General features: G+C 38.4%; 1 protein-coding gene across 1 annotated transcript in view; it reads left to right on the top strand.

Annotated features, from left to right (window-relative positions):
- Positions 1 to 26,289, top strand: part of Cpsf5 (cleavage and polyadenylation specificity factor subunit 5) — a 131,037-nt gene extending 104,748 nt beyond the window's left edge. Inside the window, exon 6 of the mRNA XM_067145724.1 lies at positions 25,174 to 26,289. Coding sequence (XP_067001825.1) covers positions 25,174 to 25,195 — 22 coding nt within the window. The 3' untranslated portion in view covers positions 25,196 to 26,289. The remainder of the gene's footprint in view (positions 1 to 25,173) is intronic.
- Positions 26,290 to 26,741: the final 452 nt, after the last annotated feature.

Below are 26,741 nucleotides of genomic sequence, written 5' to 3'. Positions count from 1 at the left end.
TAGCTGTCCCTAACAAGCAAGCTTTTCCGTCCAAGCAGTGCACCAGGGCGACATTGCCAAACACATTTCAGTCAGTCTTTCACTAGTAAACTGTCCATCCAACCACAGTAACAGCTGTGAAATAGTAGTATGCCTTCTAATGCTCAGTCCATTCCTCTTACAGAAATTTCTGATCCACCCTCGGCTTGCTGTAAACTCTGGCGTAGAAAGATCTTTTGGGATTTCTCATCATCTTCATTTCCAGTTTCCAGCTTCCCGGGTCAGGTTGTGAATCAAGGACCTCCGTTGCTGCCTGTCTCTCCCCCAATCTTCTCCTTTTTTAAGTATATCTTCTGGTTTTCCTCCCTTCTTCTCTTTGCACTCCCACTCTGAATCTGTCCACCTCTTTCAGGGGTCTTCCTCATGGTCTCTTTTCTTTTAACTTCTCTGAAAAAGCCTGTTTTTATACTCTCTCCTCTCCCATTCTCATCATATGCCCATACCACTTTAGCTATGTTATTTTTATCCTGTCTTGAAGTTTCAAGATTCCTGTCCTTTTCCTTATCCCTTCATTTCTAATTCCATCCTTTCTGGTCTTGCCCTCGATACCTCTTAGGAATTTCATCTCCGCTGCCTGTATTCTACTCTCCTCTCGTTTTGTTGTAGTCCATGATCCAGCTGCATAGGTTAGTACGGGTTCATAATAGATTGAACATAATACCTTCTTACATTTCTTCGGGACATTTTGGTTCCACAAAATACCCCGTACACACTGGTAGAAGCTGTTTGCTTGTTGTATTATTTTTCCCATTTCCTCGGTTATCTTTTCATCTTGTAACATAGGACTAGAAACGCTGGTGACTAATAAGAGAAAAGATAGTAAGATCCAAGCAGTAGAAATGAAATTTTTTTAAGAACATCAGTTAAAAAGACGAGAGGAGATAGAATTCAAAATATTAAAATCAGAGAAGAGCTAAATATAGAACCTTTAGTACAGAAGATACAGAGAGCAAGGCTGAGATGGTTCGGACATGTAAAATGAATGAGAAAGGAATGGGTAGCAAGAAGGGAATTGGAAAGAGAGATTAAGGGAAAGAGGCTAGTTGGAAGACGGAGAAGAAGGTGGGTGGATCTGATTTGGAAGGACATTAAAGAAGCTGGATTGGATGTGGCAGAAGTGATGGAGAAGGAAAAGTGGAAGGACAGAAAGGAGTGGAGGAGGCTTGTTAACCTCACCCAGGCGACTGGAGTGGGACATTGATGATGATGATGATGATGATATTTTCATCTTCTGCAATCACACTTCCCAAATACTTGAAACTTCCAGAATTTTATTATTCAGTTTTATCTTTCCTCTTCCTTCCTTCCTTCCTTCCTTCCTTCCTTCCTTCCTTCCTTCCTTCCTTCCTTCCTTCCTTCCTTCCTTCCTTCCTTTCCTTTGTCATCACTGTTGTTTTACTTTTCTCTGTGCTTGCTTTCATCCCAAATTTTTCCTCCTTTATATTTCATACATCTACTTGTTTTTGCACTTCCGTTTCATCCTCACCCCATATCACTATATCATCTGCAAACAACATGGCTTTTGTTGCCTGTCTTCCCAATCTCTGTTTAATGTTCTTATGAATTTCATCCATGACTATGATAAGTAGAATGGGGGTAGTACACTTCATTGTCAAAGACCAGTTTCAACTTTAAACCCTTTTGTGTTTCCTATACTAGTCTTCACACTACTAACACAATTTTTGTACATAGCTTTTATCATTTGCACTTCCACTCTTTTAACTTTTTTTTTTTTTTTTTTTTTTGTCCTTAATGTGTCCCATACCAACTGTCTGGGCACACTGTCATAAGCTTGCGATTTCTAATGCTTTTAATTGGTACATTTCGATAGACACGGCACATCCCAATTTCCGCTTTTCTGTTACGTATAGGCTATGTAGTGCCAACAGCCTCCGCGGAGGGCGGACGAGCAGGTAGAGATCCAGGACATCCTCTTGTCCTTGTGGTGGGAAACTGCCCCTAAAGGTGGAAGAGCCACTGGATGGGCGACGGCATAGGATCAGGAAGGCAAGGGGAAACCACCTGATTATCATCCCATGAGTGCATCATCCAGAGTCAAGGAATGAATATTAGTATGCTGCGCAACCTGATAGCGATCGGCGTCAGTTTGGGTCCGGGCCAAACAATGTGAAATGTGCGACCGGACGTGCAGAGGTGAATGAAGGCCTCGCACGGTAAATCGGCCACTGATCGACTAAATGCAGACCAACTTCGCACAGGTAAAGCAATAGCTACATGGAATGTGAGAGGATTACTTCAAACGGGAAAACTTTGCATTGTAGAAAGAGAACTAAAGAAACATCAAATCAACATTTGTGGACTGTCAGAAACTCACTGGAAAGGATGTGGGCATTTGGAAACAGACGACCATGCAGTATACATCACTGGGGCAAATGACACAGGTCAGAATGGCGTCGTGTTTCTTGTTGATAAGCGGATATCCTAATATGTTGAGGAATACAGACCTATCAATGAAAGAATACTGACCCTCACTCTCAACACCAAACCATATAAACTACACCTGATCTAGGTATATCTACCCACCATCGCTGCAGACGACCAAGAGATCGAAGACTTCTATGCAGGCATGGAAAATACAATAGCATCACTTAAACCAGGAGGTATTACCATCATACTGGGAGGCTTCAATGCAAAAGTAGGAACCACCTCGATGGATAACCAGTTGTGAGAAACTGTAGGACAGTATGGCCTGGGTGCACGTAATTAGTGAGGAAATCAGTTGATACAGTTTGCAACCGACAACAGTCTTTCCATTATGAATACCATGTTTAAACACCACAAACTTCGTCTCTTTACGTTGACCTCCCCAAATGGGCATTTTAAGAACCAAATTGATTACATCCTTGTCGATAAAAGCTCGAGAACCTCCTTCCGTAATGTGAAAACAAAACCTAGTGCTGAATGCGGATCGGAACATTGTTTACTCTGGGCCTACCTTAGAATCAAACTGAGCAAACCAGTCGTCAAAATGAACTCGAAAAAGTTAGCGGCCCTTAAGCCAATTGCTTTCCAAGAAACACTACGAAGCACTGGGCCACCTGACCTAGAGGGAAATTGTGACATGGCTTGGAAGAGAATTGAAGAATGGATCACAGATGCAGTGAGCAAGGTCCCAAAGATGAACACCGAAGCGACAACACTGGATGACTTAACGAAACTTTGGAACTGGTTGAAATGAGACTTAACATCCAGCTCACAATTACAGATCCAGAACAACAAGGACGACTAATGCAAAAAATTAACAATGATATCAAACACACTTGTAGAAGAGACAAGAATGAACACATTAAGAAACTGTGTGCAGAACTAGAGGCACATGTGACCAAAAATCACAGCACAGAACTGTACGAGAAGGTGAAATACCTAGCACGAGAGTTTATGCCTAAGACTCAGATTATTAAAGGTGACCAAGGGAATATCATCACAAATGCAGCGGGCGTCGCCAGAGTATGGAGAGAATACTGCATCAAGCTGTTCACTGATGAACCACAACCAATGCCAGGTCACCAGAACCCAACAGACTTTGAACCAATGATCCTTAGAGAAGAAGTGGAACGTGCAAAAAAAAAAAGCTCTGGAACCAGAAAGCACCAGGGCAAGATGAAATCACTGCTGAAATCCTTAAGAACATGGGTGACCTAGGTGTTGAAATCCTCTACAAGTTATGTCAGAAGATGTGGAGATCTGGAAATTGGCCGGACCAGTGGTGCCACTGTATTCGTACCACTGTTCAAGAAAAGTTCTTCACTTGACTGTGCAAACTATCGAACGAGAGCCTTCATCTCCCATGCCAGTAAAATCATGCTTACAGTGCTGAACGAAAGGCTGAAGACCTTTTTACTTCCACAGATCTCAGAGGAACAAACCCGGTTTGTTCCAGGCAAAGGAACTTGTGAGCAGATCCTAAACATCCGGCATCTCATAGAGAAGACAAGGGAGTAGAATATCAAGATGTTCCTGTGCTTCGTGGACTACAAGAAAGCCTTCGACAAGGTAAAATAGTCAAAGCTCTGGGCTATACTCACTGAGATGGAGACATTTAGTGTACCTGATTCAACAATTGTACTCTTCGAACACTGCGACAGTAAGAGTTAATGGCGACTTCTCAGACATCGTTTCTACTAGTGCTGGAGTGCGAAAAGGTTGCATTCTTTCCCCCCTCCTATTTAATATATACAGTGAGTACATTATGAGGGAGATTCTAGAGGACTGGAGTGACGGCATCACAATTGGTGGCAGGAAAATTAATCTCAGATATGCAGATGACACTGTGATAATTGCAACAGATGATCATGAACTAGAAGCCATCATGCGGAGGTTAGGCGAGCGAAGCAGAGAATATAGTCTTGAAATCAACAATAAAAAGACCAAAGTGACGATTGTAGACCATTTTAATAACAACACACCTGCCATAACAAGAATTGCAGATTATGAGATTGTCAGTTGCTTCGAGTATCTAGGATCTATTGTCACAAATACTGGAGACTGTGAACGTGAGATCCGCAAGCGCACTGCGATTGCGAGAAATTCAACTGCAAAACTTACTCGCATCTGGAAGGACACCTCCATCACTTCTAAGACAAAGCTCACCCTCATTCGAACTCTATCTTCCCTATCGCGACCTATGCAGCAGAAACTTGGACGATGAAGACGGTGGATCGCTGCAGGATTGATGCTCTAGAAATGTGGTGCTATAGGAGATTACGACGAATACCATGGACAGCACACCGTACTAATGAATTGATCCTGCAACAGCTCAGCATCAGAACAAGACTGTCGACCCTTATCAACCAAAAACAACTCAGATATTTTGGTCATATTGCCAGAAGACAGGAGGCAATGGAAATACTTATCATAGAGGGAAAAGTCGAAGGCCGAAGACCCAGAGGACGTGCACCGTTACGATGGATGGACCCGATCAAGAACTTGACCAGGATGTTATTACAGCAAGCAAGTCACCGTGCCCAAAGCAGACTCCTGGAGGAAGGTCACCAAAAGGATTGTCGCGTGAGCCACTACACCCTTACGAAGGGTTAGACTAAAAGAGAGATAGGCTATTTATAGAATCCTTTAAATTTCAAGAAACTGTGCACTCTGCCCGTGGAAAGCTCTAGGATCACCACTACCGTTTAAAAGAAAATCTTTCTTCTTTCCCCAATCTCGAATACAAGATTCATTTATATCATTTTTCCTACCGGCGGCACGATTTCCGATAATTTCAGCTTCCTGTATAACTTTCAGTTTTTTACTTGCAGTTAAAGACCGCAAATGCTTTGTTGAATTAATGTTTACACGTGGCATTCTAAGAACATGAGACTGTAGACTGATTGCCACCCAGCGGTTATGGTAAAAGAAAAGTGAAAGTGTGTTTATGGTTGGGGAGCAGGTGTTGAGAAGCTTGGTTACCAAGTCACAGTGACTAAGAATGTCCCGATGTTTGATTTCATGGTTGTTCTGTACTTGGAAATAATTTTATATTATAGAACAAATCTCCTTTATCACATGAAATACATAAATACAATATGGTACACACATGTCCACTTGTTACTTTCAAACAAAAGTTGTCGGAAGACTTGGTTGAATCCAGTGCCAACCCTTAAAACTAAAATACATTAAAAAATGTAACATTCCCTAGGATACATTAAGTATCGCGCTGCAAAATGAAGGGCTTGAATAAGACCCTCACCCAGTTTTTAGAAGCGATATTTTCGAAAAGAAAAGAAAAAAAAACTGCGGGCAGTATTTGAGATTATATGGTAATTCCTGTTTACAGGTGCTTACCTACTAGGCAGATGTTTGAGGTTTTTTTTCCTCAAAAATTCATTACTTCTAACAAAATAATGATAAAACTAATTAAACCTACAGTAGAAGCCTGCTATAGCAAGAACTCCGTTGTAACGACAGCTTCTTTTTGTCCGTTGAAAATTCCTATATTAAACTGTGTATTATCCTTCAGTTACAGCGAGAACCCTATCACTGACACATCCGTTATTATGAGCGATTAAACATTAGTTATTTTTTCGTTCTAGATATTTCTGCACTCCAACGATTATATCGAATGCAAACGATCGTCTTCGGTATAGTTTTCACGCTATGTACACTAGCAATCTCTCTCGTCGACATTCAAACTCGAAGGGAATGCCAGAGTCGATTAGTAATACTCGTCGACTGGTGTTCTGTAAACAGAATTGGAATGGCTCACCCAAACAACGTTGTAACTGACAAAATGAAAATTTTTCCGGTGATGGAAGAAACATTTCTTCACTGTTTATATTGAAAGAATCCCAAACTAATTGCTGCAAGCTGTACTGTATGTTCATATACAAGTTTTAAAGTAGTTATTCTATTCATACAACAATTATGTTTTGAAAAATTTTTGCATTAAATATTTAAAAAATAGAACAACGTTGTAACTGACGAAGATCGCAATACTCGGATTAATCCACGGCTGGAGAATATCGTGACTTTTTCTTCCACGAATGGTTGTTGGGTCATCATTCATGATTTGGAACCAAACATATTCCGTTATCTGGAATGAGCCCTTACTGAAAGAATTTTCAACTATGCTCATATCTTTAAAATCTTCCTTTTCCATGACACAGACTAAAAAATGGGAGCTGGCGTGGGCTATGATTTCCACCCTGTCATTAGGTTCATACACTTTTGCTGATTTCTTCTTTTCCGCTAAGGCAAAATCCTGGTTACAGGGCAGGAAGCTATGACCAGTGATTAGAAATTTCTATTCAACAATAGAGAAATACTTCTACAGTATTAAATGTTGCAAGAGAGCAATAATCCGCCAGTTATTGTTTTGGCCTATACATCTGACCACAGAATGAGGTGCCTTGATTCTCCTATTTTCAGTGATTGGAAAGTCTCTTTAATATGCTTCAGTATTGAAGAAGAATCCTCAACAGAACCCCTTTTGACTATGTTTTCATGCCAAAAGCACATAAAGGCAGTATTATTGCCAGTATTGTGGATAGAAAGGTTATAGCAGGAGTACTGTCTTTGGTAAAATATAGATGAATGATGCAAATTGGGACAGAATAAAACTTGTTCTAAGTCAACACAAAGCACTATAACATCCTTATTTTCCTTACTAACAGCAGTATCAGCTGCCAAAGATTTATATACAGTAGAACCTCGATTATACGTTCCCGGAAGCTACGTTTTTCCGTATTATCCGTTCAAATTACGTGGTCCCGCGAGCGTCCTAATTAAATCACGTTGTAAAAATCCTGCATTATCCGTTCCTCAAAGAAACTATTTCCCGTATCAACCGTTCAGAAATTTCAGTCCCATCAACGTTAAATCTTTGATCACGCGTTTTTCAAGAAACTGTATCACGAAAGGACGGCAGCGCATACTTGCGGATCTTGGTGTTAACATCCAGTCATTGCGATAATTTAAGGAAGTGGAAAAGCGATCGGCGGTGAACTTGCATAAGGGGCCATCTTAACATCGCATTCGGGTGGTATTGTTTAGAGAATAGAAATCACAAAGCAGAGTGTGTCCACAACAATTGGAAGGAGAGCGCATTTTGGCAGCTCTACTTGAAGACGGAACGAGTTTCGTCAAATGTTCGTACTTGCAAAGCGTCTACATTATGTCCAGGGTTAGATGTTTACTTTTTTTTCCCCCGAGTGTATCGCCGAACAGGTTTTCGGCACTTCCCTCAGGGCACTGTATAGTCACTGAGCTTTCAGGCAGGACTGTAAACTGCTCCTTATTAACACAAATTTAGTATTTTAATATTATCGCATACGATTACGTTATCGAGACCAGAACAGATGTTGCACCTTCTTACATACATAAAGCCATGGGAGGTTTTGGGATTGCCTATTACTGTTTTGGTCCTAATGCAAGACGTTGTGTTAAAATGTTAAAACCGCAGTCGTTTTATTTGCGCACGTTACATGTAAAAACCTTTGCATCATTTCGCACTCTTACCGACTTGGAGAGCAAGCGTGTTTTCCAGCTGAGGTCAAGGTCGCGAATAACAGTAAATTCGTAAGTTTCAATGATATTTTTTCTCTGTACAATTTAATCGTGATTAGTGACGGACATACAGTAATTGAATATAATGCATTCGAAAACTTGAGAATCGATACTTACATTCGAAACAATATTCTCGAGTTCATCATAACCTTTAAAAGTTGATGTAGGCCGTAGGCCTAATTTGCGCGGTACAAAATTTCCACAAACTGACTACGAACAGTATACCGGTGACCAAATTACAATAGAAGATTTTAAAAAAAAGGGATTTCGCCATCATGGTGGGCGCTTTTGTATCCAATGTGCTTTATTTTATTAGATTAGAGAATTAAAAAATACTTGTGGTCGATTGTTTGGCCTGCTGTTATTAAGTTTTCCGAACAGTTTGACCGATCAAAGTTGCTAAACTGAAAGAAGTTTTCAGAGGAAACCGACGGAGTTTGCCCGGTAAAACTGAATGTAAAGTTTCGAGACTTTTAAGTCGCGTACCGGTAATTGATGTTTGAAGCCGGCCCCGCGGTCGAACTTGACTGCCTCTCACCCGGAGAACCCAGGTTCGATTCCCGGCCAGGTCAGGCATTTTTACCTGGATATGAGGGCTGGTTCCAGGTTCACTCATTCTACGATTACCTTTAATTGAGGCGCTATTTAATGGTGAGATGGCGACCCCGGTCTAGAGAGCCAGGAATAACGGCCGAGATGATTCGTCACACTGACCATGTGTCACCTTTCTTTTTTGTAATGTTTAGCCAAATTGTTCACGGTTCATTCCCGGATTTTCCGTTTTCCCGTGTTGTACACTTTTTTTTTTTTTTTTTTTTTTTCGGTGGTCCCTCCAAAAACGGAGAATCGAGGTTCCACTGTACTGCCTCAGATCTGTGATGGTGCAGTTGACTTTCCTCCTCTATTTTCTGCATTTCATCATTCAATTCTGCTGAAATGAGGCGAATAAAAAGACGATCGCAGTAAGCACAATCATTGGATCTTGGAAGGCCAAATATCAGCTTAAAATCAGATTTTAAAATATCCCTATAGGTACTTTTTTTTACACTCAACTTCTGGGTAGTGCTCACAGGAAAGTTTGTATATTTTTTCTTAATGTCAAATCGGGATTCAAGGAAAACCGTTCACTTTTATGTCTTGAGTAATGATTCTCTTGTTTTGGAGAAGACTTTATGTGCTGTCTTATTAACGATTTAGTAACATGTGGTACCTTATACGGCCAATTACAGTGTTTCCCACGCTTCTTGTCTTCTAGAGACTTTCGGAACTTAATTTTCTCCAGCAGAATTTACAATCGCCGGGCAATAATCTTCAGTGTGTCACATAGTGTCTTTTGACAAACACGCAATACCTTTTACTGTAGACAAATAATACCTCACGCTGTACTGACGGTGTGAAATATCAGCACTAGTTGACCGACGTTTAATATCGACTAACTCTACACATTTAAGAAGTCGTGTTTGATTATCATAATTTAACTTATTGAATTCATCAAATGCTATCTTCTTATCACTTGCCCTCAGTTGCCCGCACTGAAGAGAATGACGACAGATTCTTTCCTATAAAAATGAAAGAGGTTATGTTTTACGTGTAATCACATTTTATGCATTACTATATAACTGCAGTTTATTAATTAGTTAATATCAATAGGAGACCCTTTTGTTTAAATAATTATCAGAATAACTACTGTCATTACGTCTGATTCGCAAAACTGAAAGTTATAGCACGCAATATAATAATAAAATATTGTAGGTTAGTTGCAATGTTGTTCCACTCAATGCATGTGGAGGCAATTTTCCAGGTATGGGCTGCTTTCACTTGGAGATACATGGACATCCACTATCCCGAAGACGTTTGCGAATATTATCTTTCCACAAACTCAATGATATCTTCCTTCTTTTCCCTTCATTTAACCTTTTTTCATCAGTTAATGTGACACATCTAACCCGTCATTTTTCATGCAATTACTACGTTGCTCTTATCAACGATATTTTCAAATGCAAACAGTATTACCAATTTAATGATTTTAAGCCTAATATTTCTCGAATATGTCCTCCATGGCAAGTTCAACGTTGTTCCACATATATCTCACTTTAACAAAATTTCTCAGTAACAACGTTGTTCGGGTCAGCCATTCAATTTGAAAATGAAAGAGAATATGTTTCCATTAAAAATGTGTGAATAATGTGGCCGATAGTAGTAGTTAACTCTTTAGAAATGGAAGCTGAAGTAAGCGATTGCTTAATTTAATGTTATGTACTTAAATTAAGTAAGAAAGTGATACTCCTCAAAATACGGCGCAGAGTGACTCATTTTGGACGTTAGTTTATTCGGTAAACCCTCATTTGGACGTTTCTGCAGGGGACAAGGAAAGATAATGTGTTAAGCGAGAAAATGTATTATTGAATACACGAATCAGAACTATCCAACAGGGATATGTTATCACTTCATATGTTGGGTGTTTTTTTTCAATATGCCTGTATTGTACGTCTTGTATATACGGGTATGGTGAAAGATATAGGCGATGCACCACTTTTTTTTTAAATGAGGGGATTAAAAGGTGTGAGAAAGACGAGAGAACAAATACGAAAATCTTTTTCACTGGGGCTTCTTAAATACCGGTAACAAGAGTGCATTTAAAAGTGTGTAAAACACCAGACAGCAAATATAAAAACATTTGCACTGGGTTCCATTAATGTATCAGCGCATTAGTTGCAGATCACTCTCTTTCTAAAACAAATATCAGCTGAAGCCTTATATTTCGGACCAGTGGGTTATTAAACATTGTTTTCTGATCACACTCTTTGATCATGAATTATTTGAAGGTTAAATTCGGCCATGTGCGAGAGGATTACTTCGATCAATTGGATCGACTCTAGTCGATACTGGAAGGTGCAAGTTTCAGCATACGCACCACTGTTGACAGATGCGAATGCCTGTCCACTTCCTGGATTTTATTTTGTCCTCATTAGTAAGCGATATCACGACTTTTTCAGTATCCATAACTGGTCTACATAATAATATGATCACTTCACACGATTATGTTCCTAATCCATGCATGGGCTATCATGCGGCAAATATTTCGGTACCCTTCACTGTGTAACTAAACACAATAAATTTCGAACTTGTGATTGGAATGCAAAATACAAGCACAAACAAGCTTTCTGGAGCAAAACTGAACTTTCGTGAGGCTAATGGTTTGTTTCCGAAGGTGTAATGTACTCTGTCAAGTTTAGGACTTCAAGGCCATTCCTCGTTTTCACACAACTTTCTCCAACCGTCCTCCATTGGCAAGGACTCTAATCTGTGTTGGAAATAACGAAGGGTTTTTACTCAAGGGGTGACAAAGAACATTTTCAGGGCTAGGAAAAATGTGATCTACTAAGCGGTAATAGTGAAAATTTGTGATGCGATAAGTGAGGTATTTTAATGTATATTTAATACAACGTGAATCGGTACTAAGAATTTAGGGCGTGCTGAACGAGAAATTGTCTTTATGAGGAAATCTCTAACGAGATTTCGCTGCATTTTCTCGCGTGTGGTTAAATTTCGGAAATGAAGGTTATCATTACTGTTTCTGTTATGCATATTAGGTTAAGTTAGTTTAGATTATGATATTTGAATTTTTAAAAAGCCATGGCACAACAGCCCCGAAGGGCCATGGCCTGCCAAGCAACCGCTGCTCATCCAAAGGCCTGCAGATTACAGGGTGTTGTGTGGTCAGCACAATGACTCCTCTCGGCCGTTATTCTGTCTGGGCTGCATCTTACCGTCAAATAGCTCCTCAGTTGTAATCACATCGGCTGAGTGGACCTCTTACGAGCCCTCAGATTCTGGTAAAAATCCCTGCCCTGGCCAGGAATCAAATCCGGGGCTTCTGAATAAGAGCTACCCTTACACCGCAGAGCCAGTTACGCAATCTGGATAAGTAAACCGAAGTTTGTCACAGAACCCATTGCAGTGATACTAGTCCAATTTTATAGAAAGGAATTGAACATACGGGTTCATGTTTCTCAGAATCAGGAGATAACTAACGATTAAGCCACAGTATGGAAACACACGTAAACACAAATTTTTAACAAACTGATTGCCGTTTCGTGCAGATTTTAATGTGTGTGGATTTTCCCCAATTTTTATGAAAAATCTGATATAACGACAATCCGCTATAGCAAGTATATTTTTTGCCATTATGAATTCTCGCTATAACAGACTTCTACTGTATTTGTAAAGCTTAAAATGTGTTATTTCAGAATATATTGAAGAGTCTGAAGGAATATATCTCTCCTATCCATGTACCCTTTACAGGGTGTGGTGGAATGTCATGCGGTTGCAGAGTTTTTATATGAAATAGTATAAAATTAATTTTTCTTCCACCTATTCAATGCATTCAATCATAAAATCAAGGTTTAATCCTCATTAAAATATGAAATGGTGCATGTTTTGCCCCTTTTAAAGGGCATCAGCCATATCATCACCTCTAAACTGAACCAGGTACCTGTTTAAAATTTAACCTATGACTATTAAAGGAATTGTTAGGAACATTTAAGAATTTAACTTGATATGTAGGTGTTATGTAAGGAATTAGATTAGATACGAGAGGATTTAACATATTGATATCCAGGGCCATAGTCAAATATAAGATATGACTGCAAGGCACACCAACAACATAGGAATAGAGTACAACATAAGAAGATGGCCCAATGACAGCATAACAAATTCAAGTTGTCACTAATTTTTAAGTTCAATAATAGTTTTTAACTAGAACTACGACAAAAAAGTAACTTCTATCGCCACAAGTTGCAAGCTAGAAACACTGGAACTTACATCACTTCCTTCGAAATAAGAACTAATACAAGAATGTAACATATGATTAAATATTACGCCAAAACTTCACTGCGTTGGAATGTATTTCCTCATTAAGTCTTATAAAATATTTTAACTTGGTGTATTACTCATCGTCATTTTGTACCATTTAGTTTAATTAAGTCATATCTTAAATTTGAGTATGGCCTTGGCCACTAATATGTTCATTCCTCTCGTATCTAATCTACCGTATTTCACGGCATAATCGTCGCATCCTTTATTTTCAATACAAAAATCGGACTTTAAACCTTTAATTACATAATCGTCGTTCGTCCAAATTTTGTTCACTAATCTGGTTAAAAGGTAAATGGAACTGCAACGTAAGTTGCACGTGAATGCGCAATTTAAATACGTGTATGGTTTATGGGCAATTTGGCAACACAGTCACGTTTGCGACATGTTGCACAACGTATAAATAAATAATACCGGTATATGTACGACGCATGGCTTACCGGTAGACTATCGGCAGTTTGACAACGTGGTCGCGAGACAGTGTACTATTTATTCACCACCTACATATTATGCTTACCGGTAGGCTATCGGCAGTTTGACAACGTGGTCGCGAGACAGTGTACTATTTATTCACCACCTACATATTATGAGTTCCCATTTGAAATACGTAAGGCTGTAAGTTATCGCTTATCGGCAACGTCGCCAGGAAATACCGGCTAGGTAGGTTGAATGGACCTCGAACCAGCCCTCAGATACAGGTAAAATTCCCTGACCCGGCCGTGAATTGAACCCGAGGCCTCCGTGTAAGAGGCAAGCACGCTACCCCTACACCATGGGGCCGGCTCCTGTGTTATTGCGCACGAAGTGAAATCCAAGACGATAACGCAGATTTCCACGGAATTATTCAGCCGAATTATTTACGATGTCTCAGTTGTCATCGCTAGACTCTTATCTTACTACTACGTCATAAGTGTCCGGGCATGGGATGAAAACTTTTATCCAAGTAGTCAAGATAATTATTATCCAATGCTATTAAAGTTTTATTTTATAAACTCGTCAGTAATGTAATGTAAAATCATCAATAACTGGGAAGAAATATTAACCTAATTACCGTATGTTTAAAAGAAATTGAAAAAAATGAATGTTTGTTACTGACGTCTCGGAATACAGTCAACCAAAGAGAGCAGTCAACTATACAGTAGATCTACACCGCGCTAGCTAGAGCTCCGGTTTGCGAGCTTTGCGCAAGCGCAGTAGTGTGTCGCAACCAACGAGCTAAACTGATAAATTGTTGCATGCTTCCTTGCTGCCTAACAGTATTGGCTGCTCTGGAATGGAAGATCACAGATGCATTTATTTGTTTCAGATTTACGTGATTACTGTAGACATGTGTGCGTGAGAATTTAAGTTTTTAATTTGTGTTTTGGGTGTTTGCAGAAATAATTTGTTTTAATAGTGAACAATTACGGAAAGTCATTTATATCGCAAAACATTAACGTGTGAAGCATTTATAAGCGATTATGGGTAAATATAGAAACTATTCTGCGGGCTTCAAGCTAAGCGTAATTGCCTTCGCTGAACAGCACGGGAACAGAGCTGCAGAAAGAAAATTTTCTGTGAGTGAAAAGTTGGTGCGTGACTGGCGGAAAGTAAAAAACAAGCTAAAAAGCACAAACCCTTCTAGACGCGTGTTTAGAGGTCCTAAAACAGGGAAGTTTCCTATAATTGACGAAGAAGTGTTTAGGTACGTCAGTGAAATACGTAACAATGGCTGCAGTGTATCATATGAAATGTTACAAATTAAGGGACAGGAGGTAGCGCGCAAACACAACATACCGGTAACTCAGTTTAAGGCGACTCGTGGGTGGATTAAGGGGTTCATGCGACGACACAATCTGTCAGTGCGAAGGAGAACAACACTAAGCCAAAAGTTGCCTGCTGATTACACGGACAAGATTGTAAATTTTCACCGATTTGTCATACGTTTGCGCAAGGAAACTTCGTACTTGCTTTCTCAAATCGGTAATGCCGATCAGACTCCAATCTTTTTTGATATGCCTCGCAACAGCACTATTGCGCTAAAAGGATCATGGAGTGTATTAATGAAAACCAGCGGCAGTGAGAAGTTGCGATGCACGGCAATGCTAGCCATTACAGCTGACGGGAGAAAGTTGCCGCCTTACATCATTTTCAAGAGGAAAACGATGCCTAAGAATATACAGTTTCCCCGTGGAATTCATGTACGAGTGCAACCAAAGGGTTGGATGGACGTAGAACTCATGCTGGACTGGGTTAAAACTGTGTGGGATAGAAGACCTGGTGCACTACTAAAACAACCAGCTCTGCTTGTTTTAGATAGTTTCCGAGGTCACCTCGTGAACGAAGTGAAGCAAATTCTCACTACAAATAAGACACGACAGATAGTCATTCCTGGTGGCCATCTGCTTTGCAGCCACTAGACGTATGTGTTAATAAACCCTTTAAAGACCACTTACGTCGATTTTACGACGAGTGGATGATGAGCGGCGATCAGCAATTGACGCCCGCCGGAAATATCAGGCGTCCACCCTTGGACTTGTTATGCTCGTGGGTGAAGAAGAGTTGGGATCTTATACCACCTGAACTAGTCTCCAAGAGCTTCAAAAGGACTGGGATTTCGAATGCACTAGACGGTTCCGAAGATGACGCAGTGTGGCAGGGAGACGAAGAATCTGATACTGGTATTAACAGAGGCGAGGACGGCGCATCAGATAGCGAAACCTGCGATAGCGACACCGAAGATTTGGAATAAATTGCGTACCGGTAAGTCCGCATTTCACAACAAAGCGATAATTTTTTGCAAGTGTAATATTTTAACTTTAATACTCAAATTAATGACAAATTAACTTAATACGTTCATTTTTTTTTCAGGTTGGAAAAACGTTCGCCGAATTGTTGCGAAAAATTATGAATTTTGTTTTAGACTATTTTAATTATTTTGATGTATAAACGCAAGTATTACGTGCATCTTAAATTTGTATCAAATACAATTTACTTATAAATACATTTTTTGAGTAATACAAATACTGGTATTAAATATTCATCGTATAATGGTCGCACCCTACAATTTTTTTCGAAAATTTTGGTATAAAAAGTGCGACGATTATGCCGTGAAATACGGTAGTTCCTTACATAACGCCTACATATTAAGTTAAATTATTAAATGTTCCTAACAATTCTTTTAATAGTCATGGTTTAAATTTTAAATGGGTACCTGGTTCACTTTTGAGGTGATGATATGGCTGATGATGCCCTCTAAAAGGGGAAAAGCATGTACCATTTCATATTTTAATGAGAATTAAACCTTGATTTTATAATTGATTTTATTTGAATAGGTCGAAGAAAAATAAATTTTATACTATTTTATATGAATTACTTTCAGTGCGGATTTCACAATGATTCTTATAACTTGTAAATGCAGAGTTTTTGCCATGCTCTTCTATCTTGTGCTAGATGCATCACTTGATGTACCTCCCAACTAACTCCTTCATCTTATAAAGGAATATAAACATAAATTCTATAAACAATTTTTTGTAACTATTATTACAAAATACAGTAGAACCTCGATAATTCGAAATCGGTTAATTCAAAATCCCGCCTAATTCGAAGAAGCTCTCGTTCTCTGAAACATGAGATATAGTTTTGCATGTTATTTCAATTGTTTAATTCAAAATACGGATAATTCGTCATCCGAAGTACAATGTCGGCCCCATTACCGAAATTCAGACTTTTAATTTCAAACTGCCTTTACATTTAAAAACAATAGTATGTTACAGAGTAATTTCAACTCGAAATTTGTACGTTCCGCGTCATAATAGAACGTGCGTTCCGGAACGTGGAGCGGCAGCTTTCCGCACTTTCACTCACTTCGGTGGGTCTACAGTGCGCTTCATGATTGCTAAGTTGAAGGAAATCGGAATTATTTTGTATTCAACCTTTTAAGGAGCGCCGTAATATTACACAACAGGCAGTGTGCGCGAAAACAGAATCCGCGAACACGGGCGATGCCGACAGTTGACGAAAAAACGTGGATCATATAATAAATTCGTAGGCACCGAACAATATTGTCATTGCCGGTGAAACTGCATTGCTTTATTTTCATGCGAGCCCAAACAGTCTTATGGTTTTAATGGAGAAATTGCCAGCTGGGAAATCGTACAAGGGTGAGGGATGGGGGTCATAGTCGTGCGTTGCAATGCACATGGAAGCGAGATACTTTATCCCCTCGTCATAGGAAAGTTCGATAAGCTACAATGTTTTAAGGGCGTCGGGCACTTTCCATGCCAGTACAAAGTATCTAAAAATGCAAATAGTACAGAAATACAAAAAAAAAAATAATGCATTTGCACAGAGGAACCAGCATAATTTATCCTAGTCTTTGAATTGTGCGTTTTTTTTTCTTTCTTTCGTTGCGTGAGGTTATGTTTGTCAGTGATTTATCGAATTGCATTATTTGAACATTGTAAATGCACCTTGTTGAATACATTTCGGAAATAGTTTTTTTCCATGGCATTTGAAAGGTTTAAACTGTGAATCAAGGTGATTGCCTGTATTTATGAGTCTTAGAATACTTTGTGACGCGGCAAGTGGTTACGTTCCTGAAGTACAAGAGAAGTGCCATGGCGGGAAATCGTACAAGGATAGAGTCATAGGAAAGTTCAATTTTAAGGGCATCGGGTACTTTCTGTGTAAATACAAGGCATCTAAAATGCATACAGTATAGTAATCCAATTAATAAAGCACTTGCACATGGGAGCCAGCATAGATTTCTCCTCGTCTTTGAATCGTGCTTTTTTTTTTTCGTTGCGTGAGGTTATGTTTACAATATTTAAAAATTAAGAGGGTTCCTCCTATTCAATACAAAGATATTTATTAATGTGAAAGAATCACATATCGTTCAAATGAGGTACTAGTTTCGGCACCAGATATGTGCCATCATCAAAGTCAAATCGGGCAAACACAATAAAACCCTAAAACAACTTTAAACACACTATAACATTTGCACAGATGAATATAAAATAAAATATGGTAGATGAAGTTGCATTCCATTTTAAAATCCGTTAAAATGATGACTCCGTTGTTGTATACCATTGCGGTTTGTCCAGCTTATATATAACTTTAGTTTTCTAAAACTGTTAAATTATGCTGTGAGGTTTATTGTCATATGAAGTTGACACTATGTGTGTTCTGTAGTTTGGTTCTGGAAAATAAACGTAAACATGAACTTGGTAAGATCCAAAGAATTAATTCCCACTTCAATATGGGTTGAGGAACCTGGGAAGAAATTAGAAGTCGAATTAGGCAAAAGATCGGAAGGAAAGATCAAAAAGAAAAGTCTAGAAAAACCCAGAGAATACTAGAAACGAACTCACCTTGAGCAGCCGGAGTGATCGGCGGACAGAGCTGGATGCAATTATAAGGTTAAGGGGCGAGGTGTAAGGTAGGAGAGGAGAGGGGAGGGGTAGAGGCGGAGCAACTGTCACGGAGCTAAGGTGGAGCGGAAGGATGTGGTAGTGGGGGTAAATGATGTGGATATGTACTGCGTATGGTTTGGAAGATCGAATTGTTTTTAGGTGGTCTAATATTTCTTAGCCATTTAATTAAGAGATCATAAAGAATATTAGTTTTCTCGGAAATTTCATTTAAATTATAGTTAGGGTTGAAATATTGATCGCAATGAATGAAACAATTTTCGACGATGTTCATAATTGGCCCTTTGTTTGCTATTTGAAGTATTTAAAATCATATTCTATATCAGTAAACTTATGATTAGAGTCGTGAATGTGTTGGCCTATAGCAGAAAACTTGTTATATCTTACCGCGTTGACGTGCTCTGAATATCTGGTTATGAAGTTGCATCCTGTTTGTCACACGTAGGAGGCGCTGCAGTCGATACACTTGAATCTATAGATTCCAGATTTGGAAAATCTGTTAGAGGTGTTGACTGATGTTGAATTATGTATAATTTCTGAGGTCCTATTATTAGTTCTGAAGAAGATTTTTACGTTATGTTTTCGAAAAACATTGGTGATTTGATGGATACCGTTGTTGAATGTAAAAGTAGATGAAACGTTAGTTATAGGTTTTTCTTTAGTGGGAGTAGTCTTGGGCCGGTGTCTAAATTTATTGATTATCTGTTCTATAAATGATCTGCTGTAACCGTTGAATTTAGCGATTGCTCTTATAGTGTTGAGTTCGCTATTGAGGTCTTTTTTAGACATAGGTATCGTGAATGCACGATGAACCATGCTATTATACGCTGCACGTTTGTGTGTTTGAGGGTGTATGGAATCTTGACGAATAGTATTGGCAGTTTGTGTCTGTTTTCTGAAAATTCTATATGAAAGAGCAGATGGATTTCTGAGAATAGTTAAATCCAGAAAATTAATTACTTTATTATTTTCGGACTCAAGTGTAAATTTGATCTGGGGGTCAATATTGTTTAGTTCTTGCAGGGTAGAGGTCGCATTCTTGATTTCTTCATCCATTATAACAAATGTGTCGTTAACATATCTGGCCCACATGAGGATGTTTGGAAAAGTATTGCTATTTCTTTTAGTATATTCCAGAAAATCTAAATAAATGTCCGCTAGAATTCCCGAAGCGGGTGATCCCATAGCCAGTCCATTTTGTTGATAGATGGTTTCATCGAATTTAAATAAATTATTGTTGATGACCAGTTTCAGAAGAGAAATAAAATCTTGTATTTCTAATTTGCTGAGAGAGCTCTGTTTGTTAAAGTTATCTTCAATAATGGAGAAAAGTTTGGTTGTGGGTATGCTTGGATACATATTTACTATGTCGAAAGAATGAAGGGTATTGTGGGGTTGTACATTAAATGACTTCATTTTTTCAACTAGTTCAGTAGTGTTCTTGATGGATTTTTTAGAGAGGAATTGATAGTTCTTAGTTAAAAATCGTTGAACAAATTGGCAATTTGATATAGGGGGCTGGGTTTATAGTTAATAATAGGCCGGATAGGGACGTCAATTTTATGTATTTTAGGGAGGGCTTTAACTGTGGGTAGACCTGGATTCATATTTAATAGTTTTGATTATTCTTGATCTGTAAAAAGAAAAGATATATTCTTTAATGTTTGTTTTAACTGTCGCTGTATTTTCTGTGTAGGATCTTTATTGATTATTGTAAACGGCTGTTGTAAAAAAAATTCTTTGGTTTTAGATATGTAATTAGTTTTGTCCATGATAACTGTAGTATTTCCTTTATCCGCTTTTGTGACAATCAGATCGTTATTTTTAATTTTCTTTTTGAGTTCCGCGATTTGTTTATGTTCGGAAGTAAAATTATTGGCATTAGAACTGATAGGGGGATTTCTTTTATTTACTTTATTAGAACTGAACATCGTATCTAATTTTCTTTTTACTTCAAATCTAATTTCGTCTTTATCTTCTAGCGGCATTTTATGATTGTAGCTTCCGACTCAATCATTAAGTTAGTGACTGCGTTCATTTCGTTCATATTAGGCCAATTATGCTTCGGACCCTTCGCTAAAATGGCAGTTTCTTCCGTGGTTAAAATTACGTTCGAAAGATTGACAACAGGAGGATGGAAATTCTCGATTGAGTTTCTTTGGGCTGAGTTTTTGATGCATTTCTGTTCATTTTTAATGCAGCTAATTTCTTCTCTAAAGTAAATTGTTTTTGTGAGAGTATGTCAAACATTTTATTATTAACCTGATTTAGAAATAAATTCCATTGAATGCCAGGAAGCAGATTGGCTGCTTCAAGGTAAGTCTCGTAAAGTTTACTGTTTAAAAACAATTTTTTCTTATATAAAAAACAAAGTTCGTGTTTCAACCAAATTTTGTTCGTTTTTTGTTGGGCTTGGACGGAATGTGGTGCGGTACGATGTTTTTTGAGCGTTCCTTTCAGAAAGTTTGGTGTTAAATTGTGCATAATACATTGCTTCAAGAAACTAATATCTTTGCCCAATTTGGCGACTTTAATTTTTAAACCCATATATTGATAGGCTTTTCTTTTTGCCTGGTAGGCATTTTCATTAATATTTAGAAATTTCATGATCCGTATTGAAGTGAGATTACAATATTTAAAAATTAAGAGGGTTCCTCCTATTCAATGCAAAGATATTTATTAATGTGAAAGAATCACATATCGTTCAAATGAGGTACTAGTTTCGGCACCAGATATGTGCCATCATCAGCCACAAATATCTTTGTATTGAATAGGAGAAACCCTCTTAATTTTTAAATATTGTAATCCCACTTCAATACGGATCATGAAATTTCTAAATATTAAGGTTATGTTTACCCGTGAGAAATCCGAGTGCATTATTTGAATACTGTAAATGCTCCTTCTTGGATACATTTTGGAAATAGTTCTTTTTTCATGGCATTTGAAAGGTATAAACTGTGAAGCAAGGTTAACTGCATGCAGTAACGGGCCTTAGAATATTTTGTAACGCGGCAAGGGTTGGTACTTCTGAATTGCAAATTGGTGGTTAATTCGAAATCACGTAATTCAAAGTCCGGTTTTTGAGTCCCAACGACTTTGAGTTAACGAGGTTTTACTGTATATTTGTACGTGATTGTTCTACATATAACTATCGTTCTGACATGCTTCCAGTGAAACTGTATGTTTGTTTAGTTGTATACAGTACATTTCAATGTTACGACAGTGATTTATCTATTTTGTGGAGATTGTAGACACGGTGAATCTGGAGGAATAAGATTTGGAACATTTTCCCACTACTGAAAGGTTTCCCCATTCTTCTGTGTCACCTGATCCAGAATTACTTCCAAGTCAGAGAGTGAGAGGAAATCAGAAAGGAACACTTATAATAGGACAGACACAATGGCAGGTCAGTGTGGGAAGATGGGGCAACAGATATAGAAGACAAGGACAGTCTCCACATCCCATTTTCACACCAGCAGAGATGCCAACTACTATGGATTTTCCGTAGTTTCTACAATTTTCTCACTTATACTACGGCAATATGGAAGTGGTGCTAATTGTGACGGATTTAACAAAATCAAAATACTCTGTTATATATTCTTAATTTTGCCCATGATATTAAAGAAATGTTTCATGAATGGGAGACCCACTGTTAGAAAGCAGTTCATGAAAAGTGACTAGATGTTTCTTGTCTACAAACTTTAACACAGAGCATAACGTTCAATAACATTCTTTGATGAATACAGATTCCCAGCATATGTGCTCAGTCATTTGTTCTATTACCTCTGAGTTAGTAATGAGTTTCCTGCACTAATTAATACTTCCATTGCCTACTTTAGTTGAAAATTTTTATCGTATTGTGAAGTAAAGAGCAACATTAGGAGGACGTGATGACTGTCCATGCCATGTGAAATCTATTTTTAAAACATGGAAGTGTGGATGCATCGGCGGGCAATACAAGACTCTACAAAAATTGACGATAACGTATGAATATTATTTCTCGCGTTTCTTGGCTGAAGATAACCTTCTCTTGTCTGCAGCAGACACTGCCACTACGGATAACAAATTTGAAGGTTGGCATCTCTGAGGTTGTGACAAAACTGTAGAAGAGTGGATCAATGGATGATTGCAGGTGCTGACCAACAAATACGAACCCAGGAACATTTTTAACCTAGACGAAACTCAACTGCTTTTCAGTGTATTGCCCAACAAGACTTTGACATTCAAATGGGATAAATGCCATGGTGGGGAACACAGCAAAATAGAGCTCACACTGATGTTGGAAGCCAATGTTGATGGCTCTGAGAAGGTCCTCCACCCCTTTGTGTAAGGGAAATCTAAAAAGCCTCGTTGCTTGAAGCATTGCGATCAATACCAACTGCCTATTATACCAACCGTAAAATGTGGATCACCTTAGGTCTTTTTTGACAGCATTTGGTTGCTCTGGATGTAAAAATAGGTGCACTATAAAGGAAGATCATCATCAACCATTGTCGAGCACATCTCATGGATATTTATTTGAGGAACGTGCAGTTAGAATTTCTGCTTGGTAACTGCACAGGCAAGCTGCAGCCTATGGATTTTGTAAGAAGAGTGTGGTGCAGAGAATTTTATTCCTTATGGATGCTGGAAAGGATCTGTCATCATTTAAAGTTTCAATCCTGGATGTGTTTCACTTCACTGTGAAGGCTTTGAAGCAGACTACTGTCCCAAACTGTGTCTTGAAAGCAGAATTCTTCAAGAATTGTCCCAACTCTCCGCTGTCAGCGGAAGAGGAGGAAGAGGAAAAATAATAAGAAGAAGTGACCTGCTTCCTAATGTATGAAAAGTGTTGAAGTCAAACTGCTCTACTGAAGACTTTCTTTGGGCTGATGATGCTATGATAACTGCAGAGGAAAAAAGTATGTAGGAGTTGGTTGCAGAACAAACAGCAGTCGAGTTTCCCGCCAGTAACAGTGATGATGATGATTTCTAACTGTTAAGGTAATCGCCCACTGTAGGGAACCGCGCCGCGCCGCGCGGAACAAGCTTGTGGAACATTCCACGGGCCATTTTCCGAGACTTCGCCCATACAGCACACCTCACCGCGCCGCCTCTCTCCAGTTGGGGAAGTGCAGCTCACACAGAAATATAAGTTCCAGTTCCGAGGAGGACTTATTATTTGCGGTTGCGATATTTGCTAATGAGGAAGAAGAAAAACGCGAAAGAAAAGTTTGGGTCCACAACATTTATGAGAAAAGGGAAACGTACGGAGAGTTTCGCCATTTATTTCCTGATCTACTAAAGGACCGAAGTAAATTTTCCCACTGCTTTCGTATGTCCCAAGAAAAATTCTATGAACTATTGAACCTAGTTAAGCCGTGTGTACCGAATTCGACAGCTGCAGTCACTTAAGTGCGGCCAGTATCTAGTGTTCGGGAGATAGTAGGTTCGAACCCCACTGTCGGCAGCCCTGAAAATGGTTTTCTCTGGTTTCCCTTTTTCACACCAGGCAAATGCTGGGGCTGTACCTTAATTAAGGCCACGGCTGCTTCCTTCCCACTCCTAGCCCTTTCCTGTCCCATCGTCGCCATAAGACCTATCTGTGTCGGTGCGACGTGAAACAACTAGCAAATAAAAAAGCCGTGTGTAGAGCGAGAAAATAATATCACCTTTCGCTGAGAAAGGCGTACAGTGCACAATATCACTAACCGCGTGAAGGTACGAGCGTGCTGGCACTAGTCGAGGACTCACGAAGACTGCCGAAACGCCACGAAACCACATTCTTTCCGTTATTCCTTCCTTCTACCCTCGCCCATACAAGCGCGCCGAAAGGAAAAAGTTCCGTTCCAGAAACCTGGGGGCTTCTGGTGCGGAAATTCCACAAGCTTGTTCCGCGCGGCGCGGCGCGGCTCCCTGCAGTGGGCGTTAAGCCATTTCATTTCACAAGAAGCAGACCACGGAAATTTCTTCTCGGCTGCGCTGCGCGGCGCGGCGCGGTGTAGTGGGCGATTACCTTTAGGCTCTTCAGTCTGCCAGAACTAACTTTGAGTAAACAAATTTATAACCTATCTGAAAGAGAAACATATGGTAACAGTTTTACACCTGAAAAAGAAACATAAGTAGTGGATTGAACTTGCAATTTTGATTTATTGTTGCATTGTTTCTATTGTTTCTATTGCGTTGTATTATATTTTAAATTTGCAAGGATAAATTGTCCCTTGAAAAATTATGATACAAATACCTGTATATATATGTATAGTCACATTACTCAGTATTCATTACACCCCAAAAGGTACGTATTTTTCACCTCTTCCTAGTGAAAAATCCTCCAATTGATTTCATTACCCTTGTCAATGTCAAAATTCGACCCCTTGTTATCATTAAAGCATTTATCACTGGTACATTCCTACAAATTATTAGGCATAATAATGGTATTTACACACAAACTCGAAACTGCACACAACTCTTGCGGCAACACAGACAGAAACAGACAGAGTTTCAATAAAAAATAGTCCAAGATTGCAAGAGTATGATGCATTCTTAACAATGTTTCACAAATCATTAGTACAATATTCTGTTGAAAACCTATTTTTTGAAAATGATGTAACATTTCTCTTTCGATTTGTACATAATTAGTACAATATTTGATAAAATGTTAGTTTGATCATTATGCTGAAATAAAGAGCCTATCCAAACACCTAACATTATGGTCTGTCACTGGACGAATGGAACAAAAGTCTGATTTAAGGCATTTGCCATCTTGAGAGTTAAATAGAATAAATGATAAAAATGTAAGTTATTTTCTTTATGTTGCTGTTATATTTATTTGTATTTCTCTTTACAGGTTTAATTTTATCTACATGTGAAGGAGTGTGAGTTGAACCTCCAGTTTTACCATGAAATGTTCAGTGCTCTGAGCTGAAAATGAAGGATGATGTCATCCTTCACTGAAGAATTAGTGATGCGTGTGAAAGTTTTCAAGCAATCTCAAAATGTGCGAAATGTGCGTCACTATTTGTTGAAAGAAAAGGGTGGAAACCTACAAAAGACCAGAGTGAATGACTATTAGGACATTTTCTCATTTATGCAGTGATAAAAGATAATGTTGTACCTTTTAGTTCCACAATTGCAAATGTTTCTGTATTATGTTGCACTGTAACTCATCGTTGAGATGTACAATACTTCAACTTTAAATATAATTTGAGAAGGAACTGTCCTGTTGGAAGCACCTGGTTGACTTCACTATCCTCTGCATATGAGGATGACCAGAGGGCAGGTACTCCATTATGTACAAATATTCCTTTGTGTTATTTTTATTTTTAATTCCTTCTTAAATTATTTTATGTATCACCCATTTGTTTTTAATTCTCATTAATGTAGAGTTAAAAGTAATACAGGTTTGAACAAACCTTTATTAGACTTTTGATGATACAAAACATTGTGATAAAATAATTTTTTTCACAATTTTCTTCTTGAATCGTGAGGGGTGTTCACAGGCATTAATTTTATATTGTCATTTCCATAACAGTTTTCCAGAAGAAACATGTATTGGGGGCTGCATATATCAAATAACATTCATGCATAACAGTGGAGTCTGTTGCATTTTATCACTAGTAAGTAGAAGGCTGGTGAACTGAAATCTGTCATTACTTCAGTGTGTAAAATACATGCAGTATTAGTACAAATTGAACCTTCGAAGAAGACTTGTAAATAAAGACTTTACGTTCCAAAGAAGAACAACAAAATAGAAGTTTTATATTCAGGTTTTGAGCAGTGATGTTTCTTCTTTAGAGCTAACATAATGTAATTTGTCTGTTATGGTACACTTTATTATCTTACAATCCATAGGCTCACTGTTCCATTGTGAAAGATGTTTGTAACTCATTTTATGTTTTGTGTTCTTTATGTGTATAATGTGGTAATAGTTATTGATGAGTAGCAAATGAATTTTTGAAAAGTATTCATTCTATTTGTTTTACTTTCTAATTTATTATGGATATTGGTTACATAGAGTACAGTCCGTTCAAGTAGTGAGATATATTTTCAAAATCTATTGTCTGTAGAAACTTTAAAATGCCTTTTCCAGTCGTGCATATCCATTCAGTAGGAAGAAAAGTGTTTAGGAATATTTTCAAAAGACATTGTAAATTTCAATATTTTCACTAATGTGGGGTGAAATTCAGTTAGTTAATGTGCTATATTTAGTTATGCTTATTGCCAAGATTCATTCTGAAAAAAGAAGTATGCATCATTCATGACAGTATCTTGCTACCTAACTGAAAGGACAGCTTAATCATCCCATTGTATTTGCTTTCCATTGACTAGCATTTTCTTTTGAGCAATACTTTATATCTCATTAACCAGGTATGCAGTTATTTTAACCCTAGAACTGCTGCAGGGTTATCTGTCAAA

The sequence above is a fragment of the Anabrus simplex genome, chromosome 4 (genome assembly GCF_040414725.1).
Source record: "Anabrus simplex isolate iqAnaSimp1 chromosome 4, ASM4041472v1, whole genome shotgun sequence".
Taxonomy (NCBI): Eukaryota; Metazoa; Arthropoda; class Insecta; order Orthoptera; family Tettigoniidae; genus Anabrus; species Anabrus simplex.
Note: the sequence above shows the minus strand (reverse complement) of the source record. Positions and strands in the feature narration are given on the sequence as shown.